The sequence below is a fragment of the Microcaecilia unicolor genome, chromosome 14, assembly GCF_901765095.1.
Source record: "Microcaecilia unicolor chromosome 14, aMicUni1.1, whole genome shotgun sequence".
NCBI lineage: Eukaryota > Metazoa > Chordata > Amphibia > Gymnophiona > Siphonopidae > Microcaecilia > Microcaecilia unicolor.
The window spans coordinates 49,674,304-49,701,225 of NC_044044.1; the positions used below are offsets into that span (position 1 = coordinate 49,674,304).

Consider the following 26,922-nt stretch of genomic DNA (forward strand, 5'->3'; position numbering starts at 1 on the left):
TGAAATCTTGTGCCCAGTGTGCAGCGGTGGCCAAAAAGCAAACAGGATGCTAGGAATTATTAGGAAAGGGGTGGCAAATAAGACCAAGAATATTATAATGCTTCTTCATCTCACTTTGAGTATTGCATTCAGTTCTGGTCGCTGTATCTCAAAAAACATATAGTGGAATTAGAAAACGTTCAAAGAAGAGCAACCAAAATGATAAATGGGATGGAACTCCTCTCGTATGAGGAAAGGCTAAAGAGGTTAGGGCTCGTCAACTTGGAAAAGAGATGGATGAGTGGAAATATGATTGAGGTCTACAAGATCCTGAGTGGTGTAGAACGGGTAAAGGTGAATCAATTCTTCACTCTTTCTAAAAGTACGAAGACTAGAGGACACCCTATGAAATTACATGGAAATACTTTTAAAACAAATGGGAAGGGAAATGGGACTTGATATACCGCCTTTCTGAGGTTTTTGCAACTACATTCAAAGCGGTTTATATATATTCAGGTACTTGTTTTGTACCAGGGGCAATGGCGGGTTAAGTGACTTGCCCAGAGTCACAAGGAGCTGCAGTGGGTATTGAACTCAGTTTCCCAGGATCAAAGCCCACTGCACTAACCACTAGGCTACTCCTCCAGAATGGCTATTCTTATGTTCATATGCTAGCATGCTATAAGGACGCTTATGTACATAGGTGACCTTAGTACTGCTCCCGCTAAGCTGAGCGGGAGTACTCCACTGACAGTCCTGCCAGTAGGGGGCGCTGTTTCACTAACACATCTAAAATAGTGAGGGACAGGTAAGCTCTGCAGGACTCCAGGGAACCTGCCTGTCCCTAGCGACTAATAACACAATATTGAAGCACTGCCCCCACTGGCAGCAATGCAGCGGGAGGACTCCAACTCAGCTTACAGGGAACAGCGTAATAGGCTCACTACCTATGTTATTCTGGCATCGAAGTGGTGGAGTCCTGTTATAGAATTGTCTATTTAGCTTCCACGCATATCCTTACTCCAGTTAGGGTTTCCAGCTGACCCAGCCCTGCTTTTGCCCCTGCTGTGTAGCAGGGTTTCTAGTTCTGATTTACAGATGTTTAGGGGGGGGCAGGGAAGAGCAAATTAGGATGTCGGAGGTAGGCAAAGTGAGACAGGGAGGATAGAGAAGACAGGAAATGGCTTTTTTTTCTCCAGCCTTTGGACATATGATTTTAGGTTAGAGATGGAACTGAGTGGCGGCCTGGCTTGAGAGGGGGGTTGTCTTTGTCTTTTCTTTATCTCTTGAAATGCATATTTTTCCCTTGGCAAACAACATTTTGCCAACCTTTCTTTGGGGGTCTTGACTTGCATGTTTCACTTCAGTCCATAGACCATTATTAAATTGACTTGGGAAAATCCACTGCTTATTTCTGGGATAAGCATCATAAAATATATTGAGCTTTTCTGGGATCTTGCCAGGTATTTGTGACCTGCATTGGTCACTGTTGGAAACAGGATACTGGGCTTGATGGACCTTTGGACTGTCCCAGTATGGCAATACTTATGTACTTATGAGGTAGAGAGGAACAGAGAAACTGGAAGGTGGGAGAAGTGAGATGAGGAGGAACAAGGAACTCAGGATTTTGGTGGCATAAGATAGTAGAGATCTGGGAGCAGATGGAGAGGTAAAGGAAATGTTGGAATGAGGGAGTTAGGATATAGAAGGGGTAAGTTAGGAAAAGGAGAGTAGGGTAGGGTGGGGAAACTAGTAGGAAGCAGGATAGATACAGAATAGGGTAGAGTGAGGGAAACAGTATGAAGTAGGGTGGGATGAACAGGAGATGGGATAGGGGGGTTTAAAAGTAGAAGAGGTAAGATGGAGAGGGGAAGGACGTGGTGGGATGGAAAGAGATGAGTTGGTAGGGGAGAGATAATGTACTAGGCCACAGCTGATTCTGAATTGTTAGGAAGTGCCAGGCCCCAGCCTTTGCCAGCTCTGAGTATCGCTTCAGGCTTCCTGGAATGGAAGCCACTTAATAATATATCAGAGACTCTCTCTTGTTAAATGCCTTCCAGTGGGCTGCATGCAGGATATCAAGGGGCAGGTGAGGAGCCTGTACCTGCTGGCCTACAGATTTATGATCATTATTTATTAATGGACCCTCGGAATTGCAATGGGGTTCTTTGAAACGAATAACTGTATTATTCTGATAATTCTCTGCCTCGCTTGTGCTCTCAAATCTCACACCCGCCTTCCGTGCTTCCCCAGGACTCTCTCACAGAGAATGGCAGAGTGTAGCAACCACCCAAAAATGTGCCATTATTTGTAAGCGGTAGAAAGGTGAATTGTTCTGACAGTATTAAATGCTGGCTGGAGGCTTTTATGCCTTACAAAGCTTTGGAAATCAGGAGTTGGAGGGAGAAACAGAGTGAACAGTCTTAGAACATAATTTAAGTCCTGGCCAAACCCCCTCCCCCCTCCTGCCAAAGCAGAAAGACATGCAGAGCTCCAGACTGAATTTCCTGCAATATACAGAAAGAAAAATGTTCCGCAGCAAAATCTGTGAATGCAAAACTTTGGGTTCGTGACTCCACCCTAAAGTGGGGGTCTTTTTTAACCTGACCTAAAAGCGAAGGGCTCGATGTTCAGCCAGTGGCGGTCAGCAATGTGCTGATTGCCACCGGTGTTAACCTTGGAAATTCTGCAAGGCCATGTCTGGGCTCTGGCATTGAATTCCCAGGTGCACAGAGGTGGTGAAAACATAGCCGGTGAAGTGCGATATTCAGCACTTAACTGGCTATGGTGGATCTCGTAAAGATAGGACTGATTTTTATGTGTGTACAATCGATTTTTCACTCTTTCAAAAAGTACAAAGACCAGGGGACACTTAATGAAATTACATGGAAAGACTTGTAAAACAAATAGGACGAAATATTTTTTTACTCAAAAAATAGTTACGCTCTGAAACTCATTGCTGGAGGATGTGGTAACAGCGGTTAGCATATCTGGGTTTAAAAAAGGTTTGGGCAATTTCCTGGAGGAAAAGTCCATAGTCTGTTATTGAGGTGGACGTGGGGGAAGCCACTGCTTGCCCCAGGATTAGTAGCATGGAATGGTGCTATTAACTGGACTTTTGCCAAGTACTTGTGACCTAGGGCAGTATTATAGGACATTAACGTTTTTAACGTGTGTTAACCATGTATGTGCATTAACCATGTACATGCCTACAATATCCCTATAGGTGCCTACATGGCTGACATGCATGCTAAGTGTAGGCATTCTATAAACCCTAACGCACCTTAGTAAACAGGGCCCTTAGATTGTCCACTGTTGAAAGCAGATACTGGGCTAGACAGACCAATGGCCTGACCCAGCAGTGGCGATCATTGGTCGGCTGCCACCCAGGGTGGATTGCCGCTGAGCACCCCCTCCCCTACCCCCCACCGGTGCAGCATGACACCCCCCCCCCCGGCGCATCAACACCCTCCCAGGCGCATCAACACCCCCCCCCCCCCCCCGGGTGCATTCTTACCTGCTGGGATCAGCCGCGCGGCTGTCGGTTCTGCAGGTTCCCTGCTCCCTCTGCCCCGGAACAAACCTGTTCCAGGGCAGAGGGAGCAGGGAACCAGCGGAGCCGACAGCCATACGGCTGCTTTCTGCACCCCTCCAGCGGCATGCACCTGGTAGGCCACTGTGACCCAGTATGGCTATTCTTATGTTCATATGCTAGCATTCTATAAGGACGCTAATATACATAGGTGACCTTAGTAATGTTCCCTCTAAGCTGAGCAGGAGCACTCCACTGCAGGGGCGTAGCCAGACATCCAACTTTGGGTGGGCCTGGACTCAAGATGGGTGGGCAGAAGAACCCCTCCCTGTCCCACAGGTGATTTGGTCTCTCCTTGTTTCACCTGCATGCCATCTGCTATTTACAAGGTATGCAGGAGGGACAGTAGTTGGGAGTTTTCAGCTGGTGAGGCTAGGGAATCAGCATAGGTGTGCTGCTACTAGGTGGGCCTGGCCCACCTAGGCCCACCCTTGGCTATGCCACTGCTCCACTGACAGTCTTGACGGTGTGGGGGGGCACTGTTTCACTAGCACATTTACAATAGTGAGGGACAGGTAAGCTCAGCAGGACTCCAGGGAACCTGCCTGTCCCTAGCAACTGAAAACACAATATTGAAGCACTGCCCCCACTGGCAGCAATGTAGCTGGAGGACTCCAAATCAGCTTTTATGCGGTTACCTTGGCTGGTTAGGTGCTGGCTCCATCCCTGGAACACCCTCAAAATAGCTGTTTTTAGCTTGGGTGCTAACTGGAGATTTTCAGCGGCAGCAACCAGTTAAGTGCAACTGAATATGCCCGGTTAGCCCTGGACAAGTGATTTCAATTGGTTAAATATCAGGCCCTAAAATTTTGTGACTCTGCCTCAGAAAGAGAATATTAATTCTATGACCGGCCCATAAGCTAGGTTATTCCTTTCGTGTCATACCTGATATTTGTTGGTGGAGTTGAATGGGATCTCAGCCACTTTTGGGTTCTTTTCCCTCATCTTCCTAACAGACCCACAGGAGAGTTCGATACATTTCAGCAGTGCTGACTCCGAGGCATCCCCTGCTGTGTCTCGCTACAGAAGGACAACAGAACCACAAGTCATGCAAAACCAAACAGGACTATTTCTGTTCAGTAGAGACAGGAGCAGGACAATAAATCTCTTCATAAAGGCAGTTAATAAACCCCACTAAATAAGTAAAAACAAATATAATGGGTAATGCAAGAGAGGGTGAATGAGTTGGCTCCTTCTGAGTTTAATTTTCCTACTTGTGTAACCATTCAGTTTTTTCAGTAATCTGGGTACCTTTGAAATAGCCACTTTGTCTTGTCCAGCCTTGAAGACCGCACGATTGCACAAGCCAGCAATGCGGGCCAAGGCAGCCCATGTTGGAGAGCGCTTGTCAAAAGTTGCACCTGAAAGGCAAAATATCAAATGAGATACAATTCCGAACCTCTAATCCATCTGAACCATACAAACCACTGGTCAGACAATCTAGGTCTCCTGGCTTTAGAGTTCATTCGGAGCTAGCGTTATCAGTTTTAGCGAGTGCAGGAGCTATGAGTTTCTCCTGCTCACTTCTAAGCCAGTTCTCCTGCTGGGAGAGGCTGGGAATGTAGGAGCTGTGAGCTCTCATGCACTTTTCCCTACAGCACCTCCTACTGGGAGAAGATGAATGCAGCAGCTGTGCTCTCTTGCACCGTTCTCTACACCACCCCTTGCTGTGAGAGGCTGTGAATGCTGGAACTGTGCGCTGTCTTGTATTCTTCCCTAGAGCACCTCCTGCTTAGAGAAGCTGGTAATGCAGGAGCTGTGTGCTCCCTTACACTCTTCCCCATAACACTTCCTACTGGAGAGGCTGGGAATGCAGTAGCTGTGAGCTCTCTTGCACCCTTCTCTATGGCACCTCCTGCTGGGAGACTGGGATTCTACAAGCTGGGAATGCAGGAACTGTGTGCTCCCTTACACTCTTCCCCATAGCACTTCCTGCTGGGAGAGGTTGGGAATGCAGGAGCTGTGTGCTGTCTTGTTGACTTCTCTATAGCACCTCCTGCTGGAAGACTGGGATTCTACCAGCTGTAACCTCTCTGAAGCCAGCATACTGTACAGTAATTACAGAGTGTGAATACACCTGGAGAATGAATGACTTCTCGGCTATCACCATGGCCAAAAAATAGCAACAGCCTGTGCCTCTCACCTGACTGATCCTCTGTGGTGTCGGCCTCATGGATCTGGTTGTCAAACCACATATGTGCCACGGTCATGCGGTTCTGAGTCAGGGTCCCCGTCTTGTCCGAGCAAATGGTGGAAGTAGAACCCAGTGTCTCCACAGCTTCCAGGTTTTTCACCAGACAGTTTTTGCGAGCCATTCGTTTGGCAGTGAGGGTCAGACACACCTATGGTGTAAAGACACCGTCAACTGAATGAGGTGGAGCGAGGACGAGAGGCCAAAAGAGAGAGGGAGAGAAGAGAGAAAAACAAGTACAGGTGTAGGGCGACTGTGATAGACACCAATAAGGTCACCCAGACTTTGATTCCCCTTTCTACCCCTACTACAGCTTGCCTGGACCCCCCCCCCCCCTCCCAAAATAAGACTGCCCCAGTCCTGATGTCTCCAAGTCAGCTTTCCTGTTGCTGACATTTTGACACCAGCTCAGTGTCAGCTCATGCTTTGATCACGCAGGGGTAAAAGTCTGAAGTTATGCTGAGCTGACAACATTTTCACAGTGATGGGAAAGCGGGCAGGAAGTACACACGTTCTCCTATGGGCGGCAAAGGTGGCCTAAGGGAGACGACTTGGGAAGGCCTGGATCTGTTGAGGGTGTCCAGGAAGCAATGTTTTGGGAACAGAGGCAGGAGATCTTGGGTCTGGATGTATCTGTTGTTGTGTTGTTGGGGGTGGGGGGAGGGTGCCAGTTTGGCTGATGCATTGTACTCATTGACTATTCTACTCTGTACTAGTGATGTTACATCCTGGGAGAGAGGAAACAGGCACCGAAGAAATAGACAAAAGAGAGAGAGAGAGAGTATTAAAAGTGAATCAAAGAGCCAGCAAACAGTTGACCATATCTGCACTAAAATGGCCACAATTTCCACACCCAAGGTTAGCTACCTACCGTGACTGTTGCCAACAGACCCTCAGGAACGTTGGCCACTATGATGCCAATGAGGAAGATGACGCCCTCCAGCCAGCTGTAACCAAGGATGAGGGAGAGGATGAAGAAGGAAATACCCAAGAAAACAGCCACGCCCGTGATGATGTGAATAAAGTGCTCTATCTCCATGGCAATGGGAGTGCGGCCCACTGCCAGCCCCGAGGCCAGAGTGGCGATGCGCCCCATCACTGTGCGGTCCCCCGTTGCAATCACAATGCCCCGAGCCGTTCCTGCAGTGAAGAGCCAAAGGAAACGAGGACAGTGGTTTGACTCATTTTTGCAACATTAAACACTGGTCAGAGTCTTTTATGCCTGATACTGACTTTGAACTAGAGGGAGAAAAAGCCAAGGTGATACAGAAAACTGTATCTCAGCTGAGACTGAAGAAGCCTCTAACAAACCTAAGGAATTATTTCAAATTATTCCAGTGAAGGTACATGAGAGCGGCTCTGATATATTGGTTGCTTACATTTGTCAAAAGATTATAACTCTCAAGGAGGGTTTGGGGAGGAGCGATAAAGCTGTTGGTGATTCTAACTCCCTTATAAGTGTCAGGGATTTAGGTAGGAGAGACAGGGAGAAGTACTGAAGGAAGGTAAATTCTCAAATTTTCATCTGTTATCCTTGAAGGATTTGAAAAGTGTAATAAAGAGTAAAATGGTAGAGACTATTATAAAGAACAAAATTACAGAGCATTTATTTATTTCTTGCATTTGTATCCCACCTTATCCCACCTCTTTGCAGGCTCAAAGTGGCTTACAATATATCATGAGTAGTGGAAGAATGTTAGTAAATGAACATTTAGTATTGCAGGGTTTTGGTCGACATGATGATAATAAAACAAAGTAATAGTATACAGGCAGATATTAAGAGACAGTTCTGAATAAAGGTGGGCGAGTTGTGCATATTCACATTGGTTGATCTTTTGGTAGGCTTTATTAAAGAGATGGGTCTTCAGTAATGAGCGGAAGTTCGTTCTTTCGTAGATCGATTTCAAGCTGCACGGCAGTGTGTTTCATAACCGTGTGCTCAGGTAGGTAAAGTTTGACACATGCATTAGTTTGTATTTCATTCCTTTGCAGCTGGGGAAGTGCAGATCAAGGAATGTGCGGGATGATCTTTTGGCGTTCCTAGGTGGTAGGTCTATCAAGTCTGACATGTAAGCTGGTGCGTCTCCATGGATAATTTTGTGAACTAGTGAGCATACCTTGAACGCGATGCGTTCCTTAAGTGGGAGCCAAAAACATGGATTAATGAGACAAAGCCAACATGAATTTAGTGAAGGGAAATCTTCCCTCACCAATCTGTTACATTTCTTTGAAGGGGTGAACAAATATGTGGATAAAGGTGAGCCAGTTGATAGTGTGTATCTGGATTTTCAGAAGGTGTTTGAAAACGTACCTCATGAAAGACTCCAGAGGAAATTGGAGAGTCATAAGGCATTACTTATGTTCTTACTAGTAAAAAAAGGCCCGTTTCTGGAGCCAATGAAACGGGCGCTAGCAAGGCTTTCCTGTGCCCCCCCCAACCCGCCGTCGATGTGGACGAATTGCTCCACCTCCGCCCTCAACGTCATAATGTTTGATGCAAGGTCGGGGCCCAGAGACTGTGATTTTCGAGGCTTCAGAGCTTCGAACATACGAACCTTGGCTTCAGTGATGTCAGCAGCCAATAGAACGTTGAGGGTGAGTTTTATATATATAGATACTGTGTTCTTTATATTCAGTCCCAGCTAGATTATTTCATCATTGTTCAGATTCTATGCTACTGTAGATGTTGGGAATTATTAATGCTTCCTATCTCAGGGCTGGTTTCCAGAGCGACTACGGGAAGCTGTGGTTATTCTGATTTTGAAGAAGGAGAATCTAGATGACAGAAATTTGGCAAATTTTCGTCCGGTTTCAAATCTGAAATTTATGGATAAATTGATTGAAAAGGTTGTGGTTTTACAACTTGGATGATTATTTGGAGTAATCTGGGGTTTTCCTCTTTCTGAGCAGTCTGGGGTTTTCTTAGGGTTTGCTCTTTGCATGTATCCAGGAATTTTTGCCAATCATGGCTCCTTTGGACAAATGTGAGGACTGAATTTTCAGTAGTGTGATAGAATTCAGATCTTTTAGAGATGGTGACAGTAAGATTGAGGGGGGGGGAGATGACTGGGGGGTGGACACTCTAAGGAGGGGACAGTTGAGCTGACTGTGTTAATATGTCCTTATCAACCAATAACCTGTGACATTAAAATGTTACATTAATTCAAACCTTGAAAACAACATTACAGTTCACAAACTAATTCCCAGGGGAACTCTCAACTTTCTCAACGTCTCCTACAAAAAAAGGCTGTAGGTCTGTTGCATTGCTCCTCAGTAGAGGTCATGCCAACAAGCTCCATCTCATCAGGGGACAGACTGGTCCTGATTTCAATTTCTTGGGAAAAGCAGAAACTACAATGCCATGCAGGTGGTGGGGGAAAAAAAAACCCAGGATCAGATCAGTCTCATTTGGAAAACATGGAACCAGTTGGTGGACTCATATTTTTTAGGGTTAGAGCTGAATCTCAGGTACTGTAGCCGTCTTTTGCAGGTCAACCCGAAAAGGGCTGATCCTGTCTTGGGTTTGCCCTATTACAAAGGAAAATAAGAATCTATAGCGCCCTGCATGCCATGGGATGAAACCAGGACTGGATGAGCTTATTTAGGTTGTTGACCTGGGCTGAGGTGGCAACCTTACCCTACCCTTGCCTATCATTGATGATTTTTTTTTTTTAATTTCTGGACTTTACACGCAGGAGCAAGCAGTGGAAATAGTACATGGGAGATGGGGTAGAGGGGGGGGGGGAGGGCAGGTTAATTCAGGCTTGCAAAGCCAAAAGAAGGGGAGAAAAAAAAACTTTTTCTGGGAATGACTCCAAAGAGTTTTCTTGTCTGTCTGCTTTGTGAGTTTATTCTGCCCTCTGGTGGTCGCAGGCAGGCCTGGCATCACTCTTCCTTGCAGCCACAAAAAAAGAGTTAAGAAACCCAGATTAAGCTAATACATTTCTTGACTTGCTTAAGGAATATATTTTTTCTTTGTTTGATAACCTTTTATTCCCAGATTCTGTAAAGGCTGCCCAAATTTGGGAGCAAACTAATTAGTTAATGAGTCATTAATAATTATTGATGTTAACTGGCACTAATTAGGACATGTATGGACCTGCCTACGTGCTATTCTATAACACTGTGGACCCGATATTCAGCCGATGGTCAACTGTGCATTTGCTGGACGTATCCCGGATTTACTGGACGTTTCCCGGATTTGGCTTCCAAAGTTAGACACCAGGAGAAATCCACATCAAACATGAGTCCATAAAGAGCACTCATAGTAGTATAGTAAATGACGGCAGATAAAGACGTGTATGGTCCATCCAGTCTGCCCAACAAGATAAACTCATTTTACATGGTATGGGATACTTTATTTGTATACCCAAGTTTGATTTGTCCTTGCCTTTCTCAGGGCACAGACTGTAAAAGTCTGCCCAGCACTGTTCTTGTACTAAGTTCTAAAGCTAATGTCGAAGCCCCTTAAAATTTACACTCCAGCCCATCCCTATCTATTCAGTCACGATCAGGGCGTAGACGTAGACCGAAGTCTGCCCAGCACTGTTCTTGTACTAAAAGTTCTGAAGATTCTGGAATCCTAAAGAGTTACAAGATTCCGGAATCCCAGTTAGCAGCATTCCATGTAGAACCCAAAAGAATAACAATGAGCACGTAACCCTGGTGGACTGTGCCTAATTTTGGGGGATGCCCCTGACCTGCCTATGCCCCTCCCCTGACCACACCCCCTTTTTGGTTGCACATGAGGCACTTTGAGCGTGCAGCATTATAGAATAGGAAGCAGGCAGATCTGTAAGCAAATTGAGATTAGTGCCAAACATACTTCAATAATTGATTATTCATGACTCATTAATTACTTTATGCATAAATCTTGGATCCGTGCCCAAATTTGGCCGACCTTTATAGAATCTGGGGGCAAGTGTGTGCGTGTGTTATGGAAATACTAACACTGACATGCATTAGAGGTGCCAATAGCTCCCAGTTATGTGCATAAGTCCTAGGAGCTATTTTAGAATTGTAGATGTCAATGGTGAGGGGGTGTATATCAGAGGTGTAGCTAGGTGGGGTGCTAGGGGAGCGACTGCCCCCCAAACGGACTTCTGCTGGCGCCTATTTTTCAGGCAGTGTGCCGCATCTATGCAGTGCACATGCATGCCTATGTAGTCTGCTCTCCGCTCCCCCTGGTGTCACAACTTGGCTACGCTACTGGTGTATATATGGGTGAAGCATGAGCAGGGTCATGGGTGAGATAGCAAGCGACATATGCAACTTCTAGATTACTATATGTTGTATACATTGCATGGCATACTCAGGCTCACCAACCATTCACCTGTCAAATGTGGGCATGCCTAAATGTCAACACCAATGCCAGTGGCACACCCTGAAGCCTTTATAGAATTGGCGCTAGGTCTACCTCTTGGTGCCAAGTTATAGAATTGCCCCATGGGGATAACTCTCAATAGATCGCCCAAATTTAGGTGCCAGGGATCATGCATGCTAAGTGCAACTGCTGTAATAGAATACTAACGTAAGTCCGCATTACGCACCAGCAGTTACGACAGCCAAATGGCTGGTGGAAATGCTCATGTCTAACTAGGCAGTTAGACACGTAAATGCTTGTTTCTTGCCCCTGACCTGCCAAAGCCCCCCTGGGGTTGCACGCTCTGGAATTCATTGCCATTATCGATTTGCTGCATACCAGACTACCGAATATTTTGTAAGAGTCTCAAAGCCTACTTATTTGTAAAATACTCTTAATTATAATCTTAATTATGTGATTAAATTTTATTGTTAAGTCCGGGAGGATTGGTCCTGTTGTCTTACCATGTGATCTGCATAGAACTATCAATGGTAACTGTGGAATAGAAGAATCGTGTAACATAACATAACGTAACTTCCAATTAGAACCAAATAACACCAGTTATAGCCCATAATTGGTTGTAAAAGCCAATTAGCATCTAATTAATCTATTGAGCTATATATGCAACTGAATTATTCTATAAGTTGCACACACAAGGTTACGCGCTAGTCGGAATTTTGGGCATGAAACTTTCTAGAATTAGGGAGTTATTATTATTATTATTATTACATTTGTACCCCGCGCTTTCCCATTCAAAGCAGGTTCAATGCGGTTTACATAATAATATGGATTACAGAGTATTGATAGAGAAAATATAAGTTAATTATAGCAGAAAATAAAGAGATAGGTAGGTATATATAAAAAGAGATAGATAGGTAGACATCGTCTGCGTAGATGAAAGGGTTAAGGCCTTGGTTGGATAAGGACTTGGCTAGTGGGGTCATCATTAAGTTGAAGAGGGTCGGTGATACTGGTGATCCTTGTGGTACTCCACAGTCTGCTTTCCACGGTTGACATATATGGCTCTCGGATATTGTTTCGAAAAGCAGATATACATTTAGCAGGGCACAAAATTTATAACTTCACCAAGTAGCACCATGTGCATGTAATGGAGGCAGAGGGCAGTGGCGTAGCCAGGAATTTTAAACAAGGGGGTGTGTATCCCGCATGTCCCCCCCCCCCCTCCCGGAATTTTAAAATCAGGCACTCATAGACTGCCTGTGGCCAGCACCGGGACTTTCTCTCTGAACCGTCCCACCGTTCACAAAACAGGAAGTTGCATCAGAAGAGGCGGGACGGTTCGGAGAGAAAGTCCCAGTGCAGGCCATAGGCAGCCTATGAGTGCCGCCACCACTGTCTGGGTGACGACTGGAGCAGAGATGATTTTAAGGCACAGGCAAGGGGCCCGTGTCTGGCAGGGGGTACATACGCAACACACGCACCTTGAATAAATATGCCGCTGAATGGAGGTAAAGCCAGGACTGGCTTAACCTATCCCTCAGAACCTGGAGCTACTCTTCTGACCTAAAAGTCACAGCATGGAAGGAACCCAACAGATTATAAAAGAACTTTTATCATGGAAATGTCTAGTTTGAAGCCTTTTGTACTGAAAAATGTTACCTGCTGTGCACTATTCCTATCTCCCGGGGATATCTAAATTCTTCTATCCTAAGGCAGGATATGATTGTAAACTGTTTATTATCTCTAGCAGACACATTGTAATTAGAACTTTGATACCCTGTAACTACACAGCAGATACACTGCTAAATAAATTTACACCTTGGACTGTTGTTATATAGCTCTGTGCAGCACAATGAGTTCAGTTCTGCATGTCTCCGGCCAATTTTCTCATGACAGGATAGGGGGAAGTGGGGACGAAGATATCTGATTTTTTTTTTTTTTTTTTACATTTGTACCCCGCGCTTTCCCACTCATGGCAGGCTCAATGCGGCTTACATGGGGCAATGGAGGGTTAAGTGACTTGCCCAGAGTCACAAGGAGCTGCGTGAAGTGGGACTCAAACTCAGTTCCTCAGTTCTCCAGGACCAAAGTCCACCACCCTAACCACTAGGCCACTCCTCCACTGTTGCTACTATTTGAGATTCTACATGGAATGTTGCTATTCCACTAGCAACATTCCATGTAGAAGTCGGCCTTTGCAGATCACCAATGTGACTGTGCAGGCTTCTGCTTCTGTGAGTCTGACGTTCTGCACATATGTGCAGGACGTCAGACTCACAGAAACAGAAGCCTGCGCAGCCTTCTACATGGAATGTTGCTAGTGGAATAGCAACATTCCATCTAGAGTCTCCAATAGTATCTATTTTATTTTTGTTACATTTGTACCCTGCGCTTTCCCACTCATGGCAGGCTCAATGCGGCTTACATGGGGCAATGGAGGGTTAAGTGACTTGCCCAGAGTCACAAGGAGCTGCCTGTGCCTGAAGTGGGACTCGAACTCAGTTCCTCAGTTCTCCAGGACCAAAGTCCACCACCCTAACCACTAGGCCACTCCTCCTGGAGCCTGAATTTTGCAGAACCAAGGACATTTTTCCTCAGATGGCTACATAACGCTGTAGCTCAGCAAAGCCGCCTGCGGTGAGCAATGCAACAGGTGGGCCTGACATTTTCAAGAAGAACATTTTAGCCTGTCTTCCCGCATAACCAGTTGTGGCTGGAAGAAACAGCATGGAGTGCAATCTATGCCCTGTAACCCTGTCTGGTATACTGTACACCACCCCCCCTTTCCCCAGCTTAGTCTGTGTCTCCGATAACAGCTTGGCAGTGGGCTTCACTGGGGAGGGGGATGTTTTGCACGAGCAGGAACAGTCTGCAGTATGTGGAGCTGGAGGGAGGGAGAGCATGGAGCAAAGTTTAAGAAAGGTTCTTGTTTCCTTGGCGTAATGTTAATAAATAGAAATAACACAAAACAGGAAAGAAAATAAGATAATACCTTTTTTATTGGACTAACTTAATACATTTTTTGATTTTCTAGCCCATTATAAACCAGGGGCGTAGCCAGACACCTAATTTTGGGTGGGCCTGGGCCCAAGATGGGTGGGCAGAAGAACTCCGCCTTGTCCCACAAGTGATTTGGTCTCTCCCTCTCTCGCCTGCATGCCATATGGTGTCTCAACCATCCCCCCTTCCCCTGCATACCTTTTAAATAGCAGATTTTCACCAGCAGCGAGCATCAACTAATACACACTGCTCATGTTGGCCTCATAGTCTTCCCTCTGAGGCAACTTCCTGTTTCCGCATAAGTGGGTATACATCAGAGGGAAGGCTGTGGGGCCAGTGTGAGCAGTATGTATCAGTCACTGCTCACTGCAGGCGAAGATCTACTATTTACAAGGTACGTAGGAGGGACAGTTGTTGAGAGTTTTCGGCTGGTGGGGCTTGGGGTTCCCTGCCAGCCACATCATAGGTGTACTGCTACTGGGTGGGCCCGAGCCCAAGGTGGGTGGGCTTGGGCCCACCCAGGCCCACCCTTGGCTACGCCACTGTTATAAACCATAAAATTCTACTGTTCTGTCACCACCTTATCAGCCATGCATCTCTCCTTGTCTTTCATCCACCCAACCTCCCTGTTTCTCACCTAACCCACCCCGCCCTCTTCCTGTGCTTTTGTGTTTCACTTATATGAACTGATATTTGTCAATATTTGTTTATTTTTGATCTGATGAAGAAGGGCTACCTTCGAAAGCTAATCAAAAAATGTGTGAAGTTAGTCCAATAAAAAATGTAGCATCTTATTTTCTTTTCTCTGTTTTGTTTTATTTCTAAAACACATCACTTAACTCTTGGTGTAATGGAAATAAGAATGATGGAACATGTCTCAGGCTAGGGTGACAATGAAGGTTGGGTGGGAAAGTGGAAGATAAGTTTGACATGGGGTTTGAGAGGGCTGAAAAAAATGTAAAGAACTGTCCGATGTCCTGGAACATAAAACATTTATGGGTCGATATTCAAAGTGATTTAATCGGCTAGAAATGACTCCTGACCAGTTAAATCGGCTGTTCAAGGCTAACAATTAATTTTCAGTGGCACTCAACTGATTAGGTTCAAAGAAGAGTGACCAAAATGATAAAGAGGATGGAACTCCTCTCGTATGAGGAAAGGCTAAAGAGGTTAGGGCTCTTCAGCTTGGAGAAGAGACAGATGAGGGGAGATATGATTGAGGTCTACAAAATCCTGAGTGGTGTAGAACGAGTAGAAGTTACGATTTTTTTTAACTCATTCCAAAAGTACAAAGACTAGGGGACACTCAAGGAAGTTACATGGAAATACTTTTAAAACAAATAGGAGGAAATATTTTTTCACTCAATGAATAGTTAAGCTCTGGAACTCTTTGCTGGAGGATGTGATAACAGCGGTTAGCGTATCTGGACTTTAAAAAGGTTTGGACAACTTCCTGGAGGAAAAGTCCATAGTCTGCTATTGAGACAGACATGGGAAGCAACTGCTTGCCCTGGGATATGTAGTATGGAATGTTGCTACTCTGAGATTCTGCATGGAATCTTGTCACTCTTTAGGATTCCAGAATCTGGCAATTCTTTGGGGTTCTACATGGAATGTTGCTACTCTTTGAGATTCTGCATGGAATCTTGTCACTCTTTAGGATTCCAGAATCTTGCTGTTCCTTGGGGTTCTACATGGAATGTTGCCACAATTTGGGTTTCTGGCAGGTACTTGTGACCTGGCTTGGCCACTGTTTGGAAAACAGGATACTGGGCTAGATGGACCATTGGTCTGACCCAGTATGGCTACTCTTATGTTCTTATATAGTGCTGCTGAAAATGAGTGGTTAGCACTGAACTGAAAACGGGCTATTTTAAGGGATGTTCTGGGGCAGAGTTGGCGTTTGTCTGAAATTCAGCACTTAAACAGCCAGGTCAACCACTTAAGTAGAACTGCATAAAGGTCAGTCTTATCTTTATGTGGTAACCCATAGTTGATAAAGTGTTAAATATTGAACTTAACAGGCTCCGCGTTTGCTGGCGCGCCTTTAAGGGTAGGACTGGGGAGGGCTGTAGTGTGCGGTGGGCATCTGGGCAGAGCCTCTAGGCCCTCAGGCATTGCTCGGTTGCCCGAATGGTCAGTCCGCTCCTGGCGTCCATTATAATATTGAGTGCCAAATTTGGGGATCAAGACCTTATGCCTGATGAAACCAGGTGTAATTCTCGCTGTCCAATTGAGCACACACCCCTGGCATTCTGTAACACTGCACGCAAATTTTAAGAACACCCCTGACCCGCCCATGCTCCTCCCATGGCCACTCCCTCTTTGGGGTTGCATGCTATAATATTTGGGCGAACAGTGTTATAGGCTAGCACATAGCAAGATGTGTGTCCAATTCCAAATTAGTGCCCATTAGTGTCAAATTACCACACAATTGTCAGCACTAATTTATTTAATGAACTTTATTAATCGCCCTTATGAATAGATTCACCCAAGGCGGAGATTGAATTGTGAGCCAGTTTAGTTGGGCGTACATCTTGAATCAGTGCCTAATTTTGGATGCCGTATTTAGAATGTGGGGAATAGTGTGTAAATGCAAGGGGATCACATAGGAGAGGCAGCCACCTACACACACAACTTACAGAGTACCGTAAGTTAAGAGCACCCTCATGATGTTTATTTATTTTATTTATTTGTTACATTTGTATCCCTCATTTTCCCACCTATTTGCAGGCTCAATGTGGCTTACATAGTACCGGAGAGGCTTTGAAGTCTCCGGTGTACAAATACAAGGTAATGTTGTGAGAGGATAGAGTTCATGTAGCACTGTCACATTAAGGAATCGTACAATGGAAGAGTTGAGTAATGTCCATTACGTACTTGAGTTTTGTTGTGTAGTTTAAGTTGGGTCGGTAGGGTATGCCTTTTGGAACAGGTTAGTCTTTAGTGATTTCCGGAAGTTTAGGTAGTTGTACGTCGTCTTCAAGGCTTTTGGTATTGCATTCCATAATTGTGTGCTTATGTAGGAGAAACTGGATTAGTTTAGGTGGTTTAGGTGCCTGCAGTTATGTCAGGCCTGTAGCTTGTGTAAATATGGGTGCCTGGGTTTTAGGCACACTGATGCCCCATTGCACTAGTATTGTGTAATGGAATCTGGGCACCTAGATGATGTGGGAGTCACAGCCGAGTGGTTAAGGCGATGGACTAGAAATCCATTGGGGTCTTCCCATGCAGGTTCAAATCCTGCTGACTATGGGGCTGCAAATTTGTCTTCTTTTCCATAGAAATCAAACAAAATAAAACATGGAAAAGAAAATAAGATGATACCTTTTTTATTGGACATAACTTAATACATTTCTTGATTAGCTTTTGAAGGTTGCCCTTCTTCGTCAGATCGGAAATAAGCAAATGTGCTAGCTGACAGTGTACATTTGCTTATTTCCGATCTGACGAAGAAGGGCAACCTTCGAAAGCTAATCAAGAAATGCATTAAGTTATGTCCAATAAAAAAAGTATCATCTTATTTTCTTTTCCATGTTTTATTTTGTTTGATTTCTATTGATAACCTTAAGAGTGGACTAACACGGCTACCACACTCCTCTTCTTTTCCAGAAACAGGAAGGTGGAAGAACTGGAGGACAGGAATTGAGACTGAAGGGGGACTGACCGAGGAATAATGTCAGGAAGTATTTTTTCAACGAGAAAGTGGTGGATACTTGGAATGCCCTCCTGCGGCAAGTGGTGGAGATGAAAAAACGTAATGGAATTCAAAAATGTGTGGGATAAACACAAAGGAATCCTGTTTAGAAGGAATTGATACAAAAAAGCTCAGCAGAGACTAGGTGGCAACACTGGTAATTGGTAAACAAAGCCAGTACTAAGCGGACTTCTACGGTCTGTGCCCTGAAAATGGCATGGACAAATCAAGACCAGGTGTACATATGAAGTATCACATACCATATGTAGTGAGTTTGTCTTCTCGGGCAGACTGGATGGACCGTACATCTACTATGTACTATGTTAGAAAGAACTCTCGCTACGTGGCATCCGTTTCTAGACTTGCCCTCATAGTTCAGGTAGAGTGAGAGGTGGAGCAAGGCAGCAAAATTCAGGTGCTGAATGGATAATTTATATGGCTAGTTTAATAAAATGGAGGGTGTCGGTGGCAGTTAATGGTGGATACATCTATTTAGCACAGCTGACAAATCCCCTAATATTCAGTGTTTTGACTAAACGCTGACTACCCTGATACTATGCCCTGATATTCAGCTGCACAGCTGTAGAGAATCTCACTTGTGTGCTGTGTTGTCAAATAAATTAGGTTGTATGTCCATGTGGGATCATTATTTGAGTTTAACTTTCCAAAGCCAAGTCCATGCGTCACGGGACCCCTGATGAAGGCCTGTGTGCCGAAACATGGCCTATGTTGGGTTTTGCCTGTATGCAGTATTGAAGGACATACTTCTAGTTTGTTGTACTTGAAGAATAAACAATTTTGGACATTTTAACTGGTTGGCTTGGCAAATTGTGGGTTTTTTTTTTTTTGGTGATTTCCACTTTTGTTTTTTGCTTGCTGTTTTTCTTGTGGAAAGGTTTTTTCTTCTTTTGTTTTTTTTGCCCCAATATTCAGCGCCAATCTTAATATCGCCAGTGCCTGCAAAACTGGAGATCACCCCGACTCTGCCCACAGACCTCCTTTCACAAATCGGATACTGCTACAGCGGACAAAATAGATATTCAGCAGGATTATCCGGTTAAGTGTCACCGAATATCTCCAGGGCTGGCAGCAGGATTTAACCAGATAGAAGCCTTTCAGTTAAATCCCATTGAATGTAGACCCCTCACTGCTAAATTTTAAATTAACACACTGACTGCTGACACTACAAATTCAGCCCAGTGATTTTTAGGTTTTTCCCCCTTCTCCATTATTGTCTTCCCCTCACTTACCACTTTCTCTAATGCCCCCCCATCCTCTTTGCTCTATCTATCTCTTTCTCCCCTCTCTCATGTTGTGATATCATGACTAGTAGAGCAGTATTTCCCTGCCATTATGCTGTTGGTTTTTTCTCCATCGTTAGTATGTGGAGGAACTTGGGTTGAATTTCATAGAGTTCACCTTTGGTTATAATTCTGCTTAATGTGTGTACTCTGTGAACATCCTTTGGACCCCTGAGGCAGACGCCTTTGTGCGTGGAAACACGGACCGTGTCGGGTCCCTTGAATAATCAATAAAATGTATTCATCAACATCATTTCCCAAGTTGGTTTAGTCTATGGTCAGCCTCTACTCCTTTTGTACTGTGTGGATTTATCGTAGAAGTTTTTCCTGTTTTGCTGTTTCTGATCCTAGTAGAGCAGTGGAGCCATGAGAGGGAAAATGGAGGGCCATCAGCTTCCATGAATAAGAGTCATCAGTGAGGAAAAGGCATGAAAAAAAGTAGCGGATCTGAGGCAGGCAAGAGGAGGGGGAGAGTATCAGGCAGCAATGGTGGTGTTTTTCCCCGTGTTATCCAGTAAACGTGGATTTTTTTTTGCTTTCTTTTTTTCCACTGGGGATAACAGAAACCCCACACGTATATTAAAGGATCCTTCTGGGCTTCTTGCAGGCAAGCTGTTTATCAAAGCTACAAAAGCTAAGATTAAGGGGTAACCATCAGAGGAAGAGATTTTTCCCTCAAAGAGAAGTCAAATTTTGGAATGTTTTGCCCACAGAAGGAGTTGCAGCTTAATCAAAAGAAGTTTGGACAAGATTTTAGAGGGAAAAGATATTGTTGGGTGTGATGATACAATTACATGGGGGGAGAGTGAAGGGGATGGAAATGCTGGTCCAGCAATTCTGACGGAATAGCCAGATTTAGGGGTTGGAAAGGACAATTTTCACTGTTGTAGAATAAGTTACTGATGCGCTGGGTTGTCACCTTCCCCTCGAACATCCGTCTTGTGGCAAGGGCAAGACTCCTGAAACGGGGGAAAGAGCAACAAAGGGCAAAACTGGTTCTCCAGTCACCTCTCCTTCTTGTGCTCAGGACCTCAGCTGAGGCTGGGAAAACCTGTTCTAATAAATCCATAACTCATATACCTGAATATGCAACGTGTCTTGAGCCCACGAGAACTGTATTTACTCACAGTACCAGCATCAGCAGCTCAAAGGGCTGCAGCTGAGTGCTACACTTTAGCCGACTTGAAGTGGGCTCTGGATTTCTGCAGCTGGTGAGGCTTGAGGTATTTTTAATTTTATGTTGAAATCATTTTTATTATTATCACCAAAGAATATTTCAAACATGAGTAATAAGCCATTTCCAACATACCGCCCCCTCCCCCCCAACTCCTTGTAGGTGAAAACCAACCGTTAAGTGAGTCACTGTGAGAAAAACCCAATTCTATTGGTTCAAAAGTCTGCTACGTGCTACAGGGTGTAAGGTGTCCCAAAAGCGCTCCCAGGTCTGCTGAAATTGTTTACCGTTTTTAGAGGAATTGCTCTTAATCCCTCACCGCTCTAACTTTAGTAAGCCTATCATGTGTGTACGCCACATGCTCACTGTCGGAGCGTATTTTTAATTTTAATTTTGTCGGTGTGAAGGTGGGTGGAGGGAAGAGGAAAGCACAGGAAGGCAAGGGAAATGCCCTGATATAAGAGCCAACTATGTGGGTACCAGTGGGTGTTAAACATCCCAATGTTGAGCAAGCTCCTTCATTGTGTCCAGAGAGGTGTAATTTGTATTGTGTTTGGCATTCGTAATCATTCTGAATTTTTTAACTGACAGCACGACATTTTTATAAGAGAGGAGGCCAAAGAAGTTTTTGATTTAACAACAATTATGTGCAAATTTTCATCGTTGTATAATATTACACTGCAACATCTGAGATTGATCAAGACCCCTGAGGCAGGTCTTAGGGCCGAAACATGGCCCTGTCGGGTCATTTTTTAGAAACCCAATAAAGTTTTTTTTGGTATCCTCCTTAGTTTCTCCTCACTTCTTTTTGTTTCACATCTCACGGTACCGTGAGGTTTTTTACCTCCTTTTTTTTTGCTTATTTAACACATATTGCCACCCATGTTAACAGTTGCCTCCCCCTCCCCCCCCCCAAATTAATATCTGGCTATGTTCCTTCCACATACACAAGATATTTAGGGCACAGCGGTCAGTGTCAGATGTTCCCTCACCTTCCACACAATTGGTTGAGAAGAAACAGATGTTTCTGGTCTCCAGAGGGTTCTCATGGGTGAATTCCGGTGATCGGGTCTGTGGCTCAGACTCTCCAGTGAGGGACGAGTTGTCAACCTGCCAAGAGGTCAGAAAAGTGCTCAGCCAGGCCTAATCTTATATTACCAAGCTATTCTGAGACAGAAGCAAGGCAGGGACAGAGCTGTACAGTGATACAGAGACCGTGAGAGAGGGAAGGCAGCTCGAAGCAGAGACAGAGAGGGAATGTGATGGATAATACACTTTCTTGAGTTCCTGAGAATGAAATTCAGGCCTTCCTCTGCCACCCCAGATTGCTAGACCTTAGCAAGTTATTTGGTAGCACCTCACAATGATTTCTGGTTTAGTACATGCTGTTCCGCTGTCATCATTAGGACTCCTCTGCTGGAGGACAAGGTATACTGTGCAATGTAAACTAGGTCCCCCACCAGCCTCCTGTGATCTCCCCCAGCTCTGCTAAAAATAAGCACAAAGTGCTCCTCTTGCTAAGCCATCAGACAGTAGACCTCTGTGAAGAGCTGAGCTGAGGAAAGAATGGCCAAAAAATGAGAATGAGAGCCAACACATTATATGCAAATTTGGCATCTAGCTAGTTATGATTTACTGTCAAATGATCATGTAATCATTTTTCCCACTGAAGCCACTCCCTGCTTCTAAACTCCATGACTGATCTCTCCCACAGAAGGCTCCACACCTAGGGGCCAATGGCTTAATGAACACCTTCCTAACATACGTGTAATGCCAAATTTCTGCTTTGCCAATGCAGTAAACAACTTATTTGCAAATAGCAGTGGTGTTGCTAGGACTGAATAGGCCCCGGGCGGAAAAATTAAGATGGACCCCCTATAATACAAGCTCTCCCATGGTAATGAGGACTGGGGGGAGGGGAGGAATCCTTTCACAGCTCCTGAAACAAACCTTGCAAAAAGCAAGCAAACCTCTATGGAAAACCTGCCACAGTAAATCCAAATAATTAATAGAAATAGAAACTGAAATGCAAGTATCAGAGATATATATTTCCCAAACTGACATATTCCAATTAATAAATTCAGAAAAAAATGACTTTTTTCCTACCTTTGATGTCTGAGTATTGCTTTCATCTCAGTGTCTCTTTTCTGCTTTTGCTTTCCAAGGTATCCTGGCCTTTTGACATTTCTTCTTTTTTTGTTACATTTGTACCCTGTGCTTTCCCACTCATGGCAGGCTCAATGTGGCTTACATGGGGCAATGGAGGGTTAAGTGACTTGCCCAGAGTCACAAGGAGCTGCCTGTGCCTAAAGTGGGAATTGAACTCAGTTCCTCAGGACTAAAGTCCACCACCCTAACCACTAGGCCACTCCTCCCCTCCATGTCTCTCTCTCTATGTCCACAATCCATCTTACTTCTGCATCCCTATCCATCCTGTCCAGCATCTCCCCTCTGTGTCCAGCAGTGCCACTTTGTCCCTGCTCCTATGCTCCCTCCATGCTCAACATCTCTTCATTCATTCATTTAAGTATTTATATACCACTTAGACCTAAGCGGTTTACAGTTTCATTTCTCTGTGTCCCTGCCCCTCCCCATGTCCTGCTTCTCCCCTTTCTCTTCCATTTCATCTGCAGCCCCACCTCCACCCTGTGGTCCGGCATCTCTACCTCCCTCATTCTATTGGTCCATTGTCTCTCCCCTCTGGTCCAGTGTATGTCTCTCTCTCTCTCTCTACTTTCCCCTGTTCCCCTTTTCTTTCCCCTACCATTTTTTTCAGGGTTTTTCTCTTTCTTCCTTCTGTTTCCCGCTTCCAAGATCCAGCATCTCTTCCCCTCTCCTTTACTCTAGGTCTCTCTCTTCCCCTTCCATCAGATCCAGCATCTCTTCATTTCTTTTCCTCTTGTCACCATGACTATTTCTCTGTCTTCCCTCTGCTTCCCTCCTCCACCGGTCCAGCATCTCTCCCAATTTCTTCCCCCTCCCCCTTGCTTTGGGTTTCTCTCTCTCTCTTCCTTCTGCTTCCTTCTCCCCAGGTTCTGCATCTCTTCCTCCTCCTCTCACAAGTCCTAGCATGGGTCTGGAACCTCTCCAGCACCCCCCTCTGTGGAGGTCCTCCAGATGCACAGCAGTCGCTGGCAGAAGCAGCTCTAAAAACAGGCTGTCTGCAAGTTGGCCCTTCCAGGGCCTTTCCTCTGCCATGTCCAGCCCACAGGAAGGCGGGCTGCAGCAGAGGAAAGGCCCTATTGGGGCTGGCCTACAAGCGGCCTGTTTTCAGAGCTGCCTCTGCCAGCAACTGCTGCGAGTCTGGGGGAGGACCAGCGTGGGGGGGGGGGGGGGGAGGGTATGCTAGAGTGGTGCCAGACCCACGTGCTGGGGTGGGGCAGAGGAAGGAAGGGATGCCAGACTTCCAGAGGAGGAGGAGGGTTCACATGCAGTTGACTCCTCCAGGCAGCCCTGGGTGTTTTGCCATGCTTGCTCAATGGTAGCTACACCCCTGGCAAATAGGATCTGTGCAAAACTCGTGCCCTAACCAGGAATTTCACATGGGATGCATTGCACACAGAGTTCAGTGCTAAGGGCAACTAGTACCATGCATATGACTGGGCAGATGCTAGAATGCTAGTCTGCATAACATTTTTGTAAAACTGATATTTGTTGAAGCATAGAATAGCATTCCAGCACATGCATAGATGTGTGCTGATATATTTCTTCTGCTCAGACCTGTAAGCAGCTCGAGTGCAGAACCATCTGCTCTGAACAGTCCTGCACTCTGTGTTTTCTTAAACCCATGCTGTTCATGGAGGCTACAAACAATGTTGTGGATCTTGTATGTTCACAACTAAAAGGAAAAACAGGCATAAATCCCCATAAACACTACTGGAGAACAACAAGCTATAGCAGATCTACACCTTCTCAGATTTGGCATTGTGCTTAACTTCTAGAATAGCCTCAATACCATTGATTTTAATATGTTGTGTGCCGATGTCTAACACATGGCTTAAGACCCCTTTCTGCCGTGTACACCCACAAAATTGTGTGCCCCTTGCCCGGAGTGGAGGAGTAGCCTAGTGGTTAGTGCAGTGGACTTTGATCCTGGGGAACTGATTGCTTCCCACTGCAGCGCCTTGTGACTCTGGGCAAGTCACTTAACCCTCCATTGCCCCTGGTAGAAAATAAGTACCTGAATATATGTAAACCGCTTTGAATGTAGTTGCAAAAACCTCAGAAAGGCGGTATATCAAGTCCCATTAACAACATTCCATGTAGAATCTTTAAAAAGTAGCAACATTCCATGTAGAACCCCAAAGCATAATAAGATTCCAGAATCTCAGCCTATTTGAGATTCTACATGGAATGTTGCTATTCCACTAGCAACATTCCATGTAGAAGCTTGCCCTTGCAGATCAGCAACGCGGCCTTCGCGGCTGCATTGCTGATCTGCAAGGGCAGGCTTCTGCATGGAATGTTGCTAGTGGAGGAGTAGCCTAGTGGTTAGTGCAGCGGACTCTGATTTTGGGGAACTGGGTTCAATTCCCACTACAGCTCCTGTGACTCTGGGCAAGTCACTTAACCCTCCATTGCCCCTGGTACAAAATAAGTACCTGAATATATGTAAACCGCTTTGAATGTAGCTGCAAAAACCTCAGAAAGGTTGTATATCAAGTCCCATTTCCCCTTTACAACACAGATATCACCAGATGCACCATCAGCCAAAGCCCCTTTCTCCTTCCCTTTTATCTTATAGACGGCAGGTAAAAATTCTGCTTCTCCCCTCCCTTCTTTTTACCTTGCAGCCATGTGATGAAATGATCCGGAGGTCAGCCGGGATGCGGTCTCCCCCTTTAATCTCCACAAGGTCGCCACTCACCACCGCCTCTGCGTTGATTTGTAATTTCTCCCCTTCCCGGATCACCAGGGCTTGCTGCAGGGGAAGCATAAAAAGCAAGATTTGTATTTGATTTTTGAAACATTTCTAAATTTATGGAGTAACTTTAGAAGGAACGTCCCATGTGTTAAAGTGTAAAAGTATGTTTTGCAGGTGGAAAGTAGCTTTGATAAAATTGTGCAAGGGCTATAGAAGGAAGAAGCACCAAAGGCAGTACCTATTTATATGTGATCTGTTTGTGTTTCTGAGGACCTAGTTTAGGTATGATGGGCACAGTGTGCTGCTGCGGCTTGGAAAGCGAATAGAATGTTGGGTATTATTAGCAAAAGATATGGAAAACAGGTGTGAGGATGTTATAATGCCGTTATATCGCTCTATGGTGCGACCGCACCTTGAGTATTGTGTTCAATTCTGGTCGCTGCATCTCAAGAAAGATATAGTAGAATTGGAAAAGGTGCAGCGAAGGGCAACTAAAATGATAGCGGGGATGGGACGACTTCCCTATGAGGAAAGACTAAGGAGGCTAGGGCTTTTCAGCTTGGAGAAGAGATGGCTGAGGGGAGACATGATAGAGGTATATAAAATAATGAGTGGAGTGGAACAGGTGGATGTGAAGCGTCTGTTCACGCTTTCCAAAAATACTAGGACTAGGGGGCATGCGATGAAACTACAGTGTAGTAAATTTAAAACAAATTGGAGAAACATTTTCTTCACCCAACACGTGATTAAGCTCTTGAATTCGTTGCCAGAGAACATGGTGAAGGCAGTTAGCTTGGCAGAGTTTAAAAAGGGGTTAGACGGTTTCCTAACGAACAAGTCCATAAACCATTACTAAATGGACTTGGGAAAAATCCACAGTTCTAGGAATAACATGTATAGAATGTTTGTACGTTTGGGAAGCTTGCCAGGTGCCCTTGGCCTGGATTGGCTGCTGTCGTGGACAGGATGCTGGGCTCGATAGACCCTTGGTCTTTTCCCAGTGTGGCATTACTTATGTACTTATACACATACTCACATTTAGACCTCCTTTGGAGCAGGTGTAAATTTGTGTGCTATTGAGGATAATCCTGGTAGTCTATTTTATAAAAGTGCAGAGCTGCCTATGCTTGACATTTCCCATTACTGCCTGAAATGAACTTACCCCCCCCCCCCCCAAAGAGGTCATTTCATAAGTGATTTGAACATATAAAACAGTATTTGTCATGCTTCAGTAGGCACTCGTACAATTGCTTTGATGTAAACATGCTAAAAATTAGATAACGCTGAACCCTCGTGTAGGTGATACACATATAGATATTCCCTTAGGTAGAGGTGGGGTGCAGTTGCAACTTCAGAGGTTCTCAGACTTGTCCTGAGGGATTTCCAGCCAGTCGAGTTTTCAGGATATATTCAACAAATATGCATGAGCCATATTTGCATACACCGTTTTAAAGGATAGGGGTGGGAGCCACTAGTGTGCTTTATAAAATACACATGTAAAACAGAAAGGAGAATTTGTGCAAGGGTCAGAGCAGGTGTAAATGCCCAGATCTACATGCAGGGGGAAACACCTATAAAACTACTGCTTATCCCTGGGGTTGCTTACATGGAAGTTTGCTACTCTTTGGAATCTATGCCCTTATTTCCTCCGGATTGGACTACTGCAATATGCCCTACTCTGGGTTGCCACAGTACATCTTAAAACATCTGCTGACAGTACAAAATGCAGCTGCCTGCCTTCTCTTAAAAGCAATGAGACAGGATTATGTCATTCCCTTACATAGTAACATGACAGCAGAAA

At 45.0% G+C, this 26,922-nt stretch overlaps 1 protein-coding gene and 1 non-coding gene across 2 annotated transcripts in view; one reads left to right on the forward strand and one right to left on the reverse strand.

Annotated features, from left to right (window-relative positions):
* The window catches only part of LOC115457615 (sodium/potassium-transporting ATPase subunit alpha-2), a 116,106-nt gene that overhangs the window by 37,132 nt on the left and 52,052 nt on the right, over positions 1 to 26,922 (reverse strand). The window contains exons 6-11 of the mRNA XM_030187105.1: positions 25,044 to 25,178; positions 21,250 to 21,367; positions 6,634 to 6,902; positions 5,715 to 5,913; positions 4,823 to 4,932; positions 4,457 to 4,591 (exon numbers count right to left, since the gene is read on the reverse strand). Coding sequence (XP_030042965.1) covers positions 4,457 to 4,591; positions 4,823 to 4,932; positions 5,715 to 5,913; positions 6,634 to 6,902; positions 21,250 to 21,367; positions 25,044 to 25,178 — 966 coding nt within the window. The remainder of the gene's footprint in view (positions 1 to 4,456; positions 4,592 to 4,822; positions 4,933 to 5,714; positions 5,914 to 6,633; positions 6,903 to 21,249; positions 21,368 to 25,043; positions 25,179 to 26,922) is intronic.
* Positions 17,259 to 17,340, forward strand: TRNAS-AGA. Its single transcript has one exon. It is a non-coding gene; the product is annotated as a tRNA-Ser (tRNA).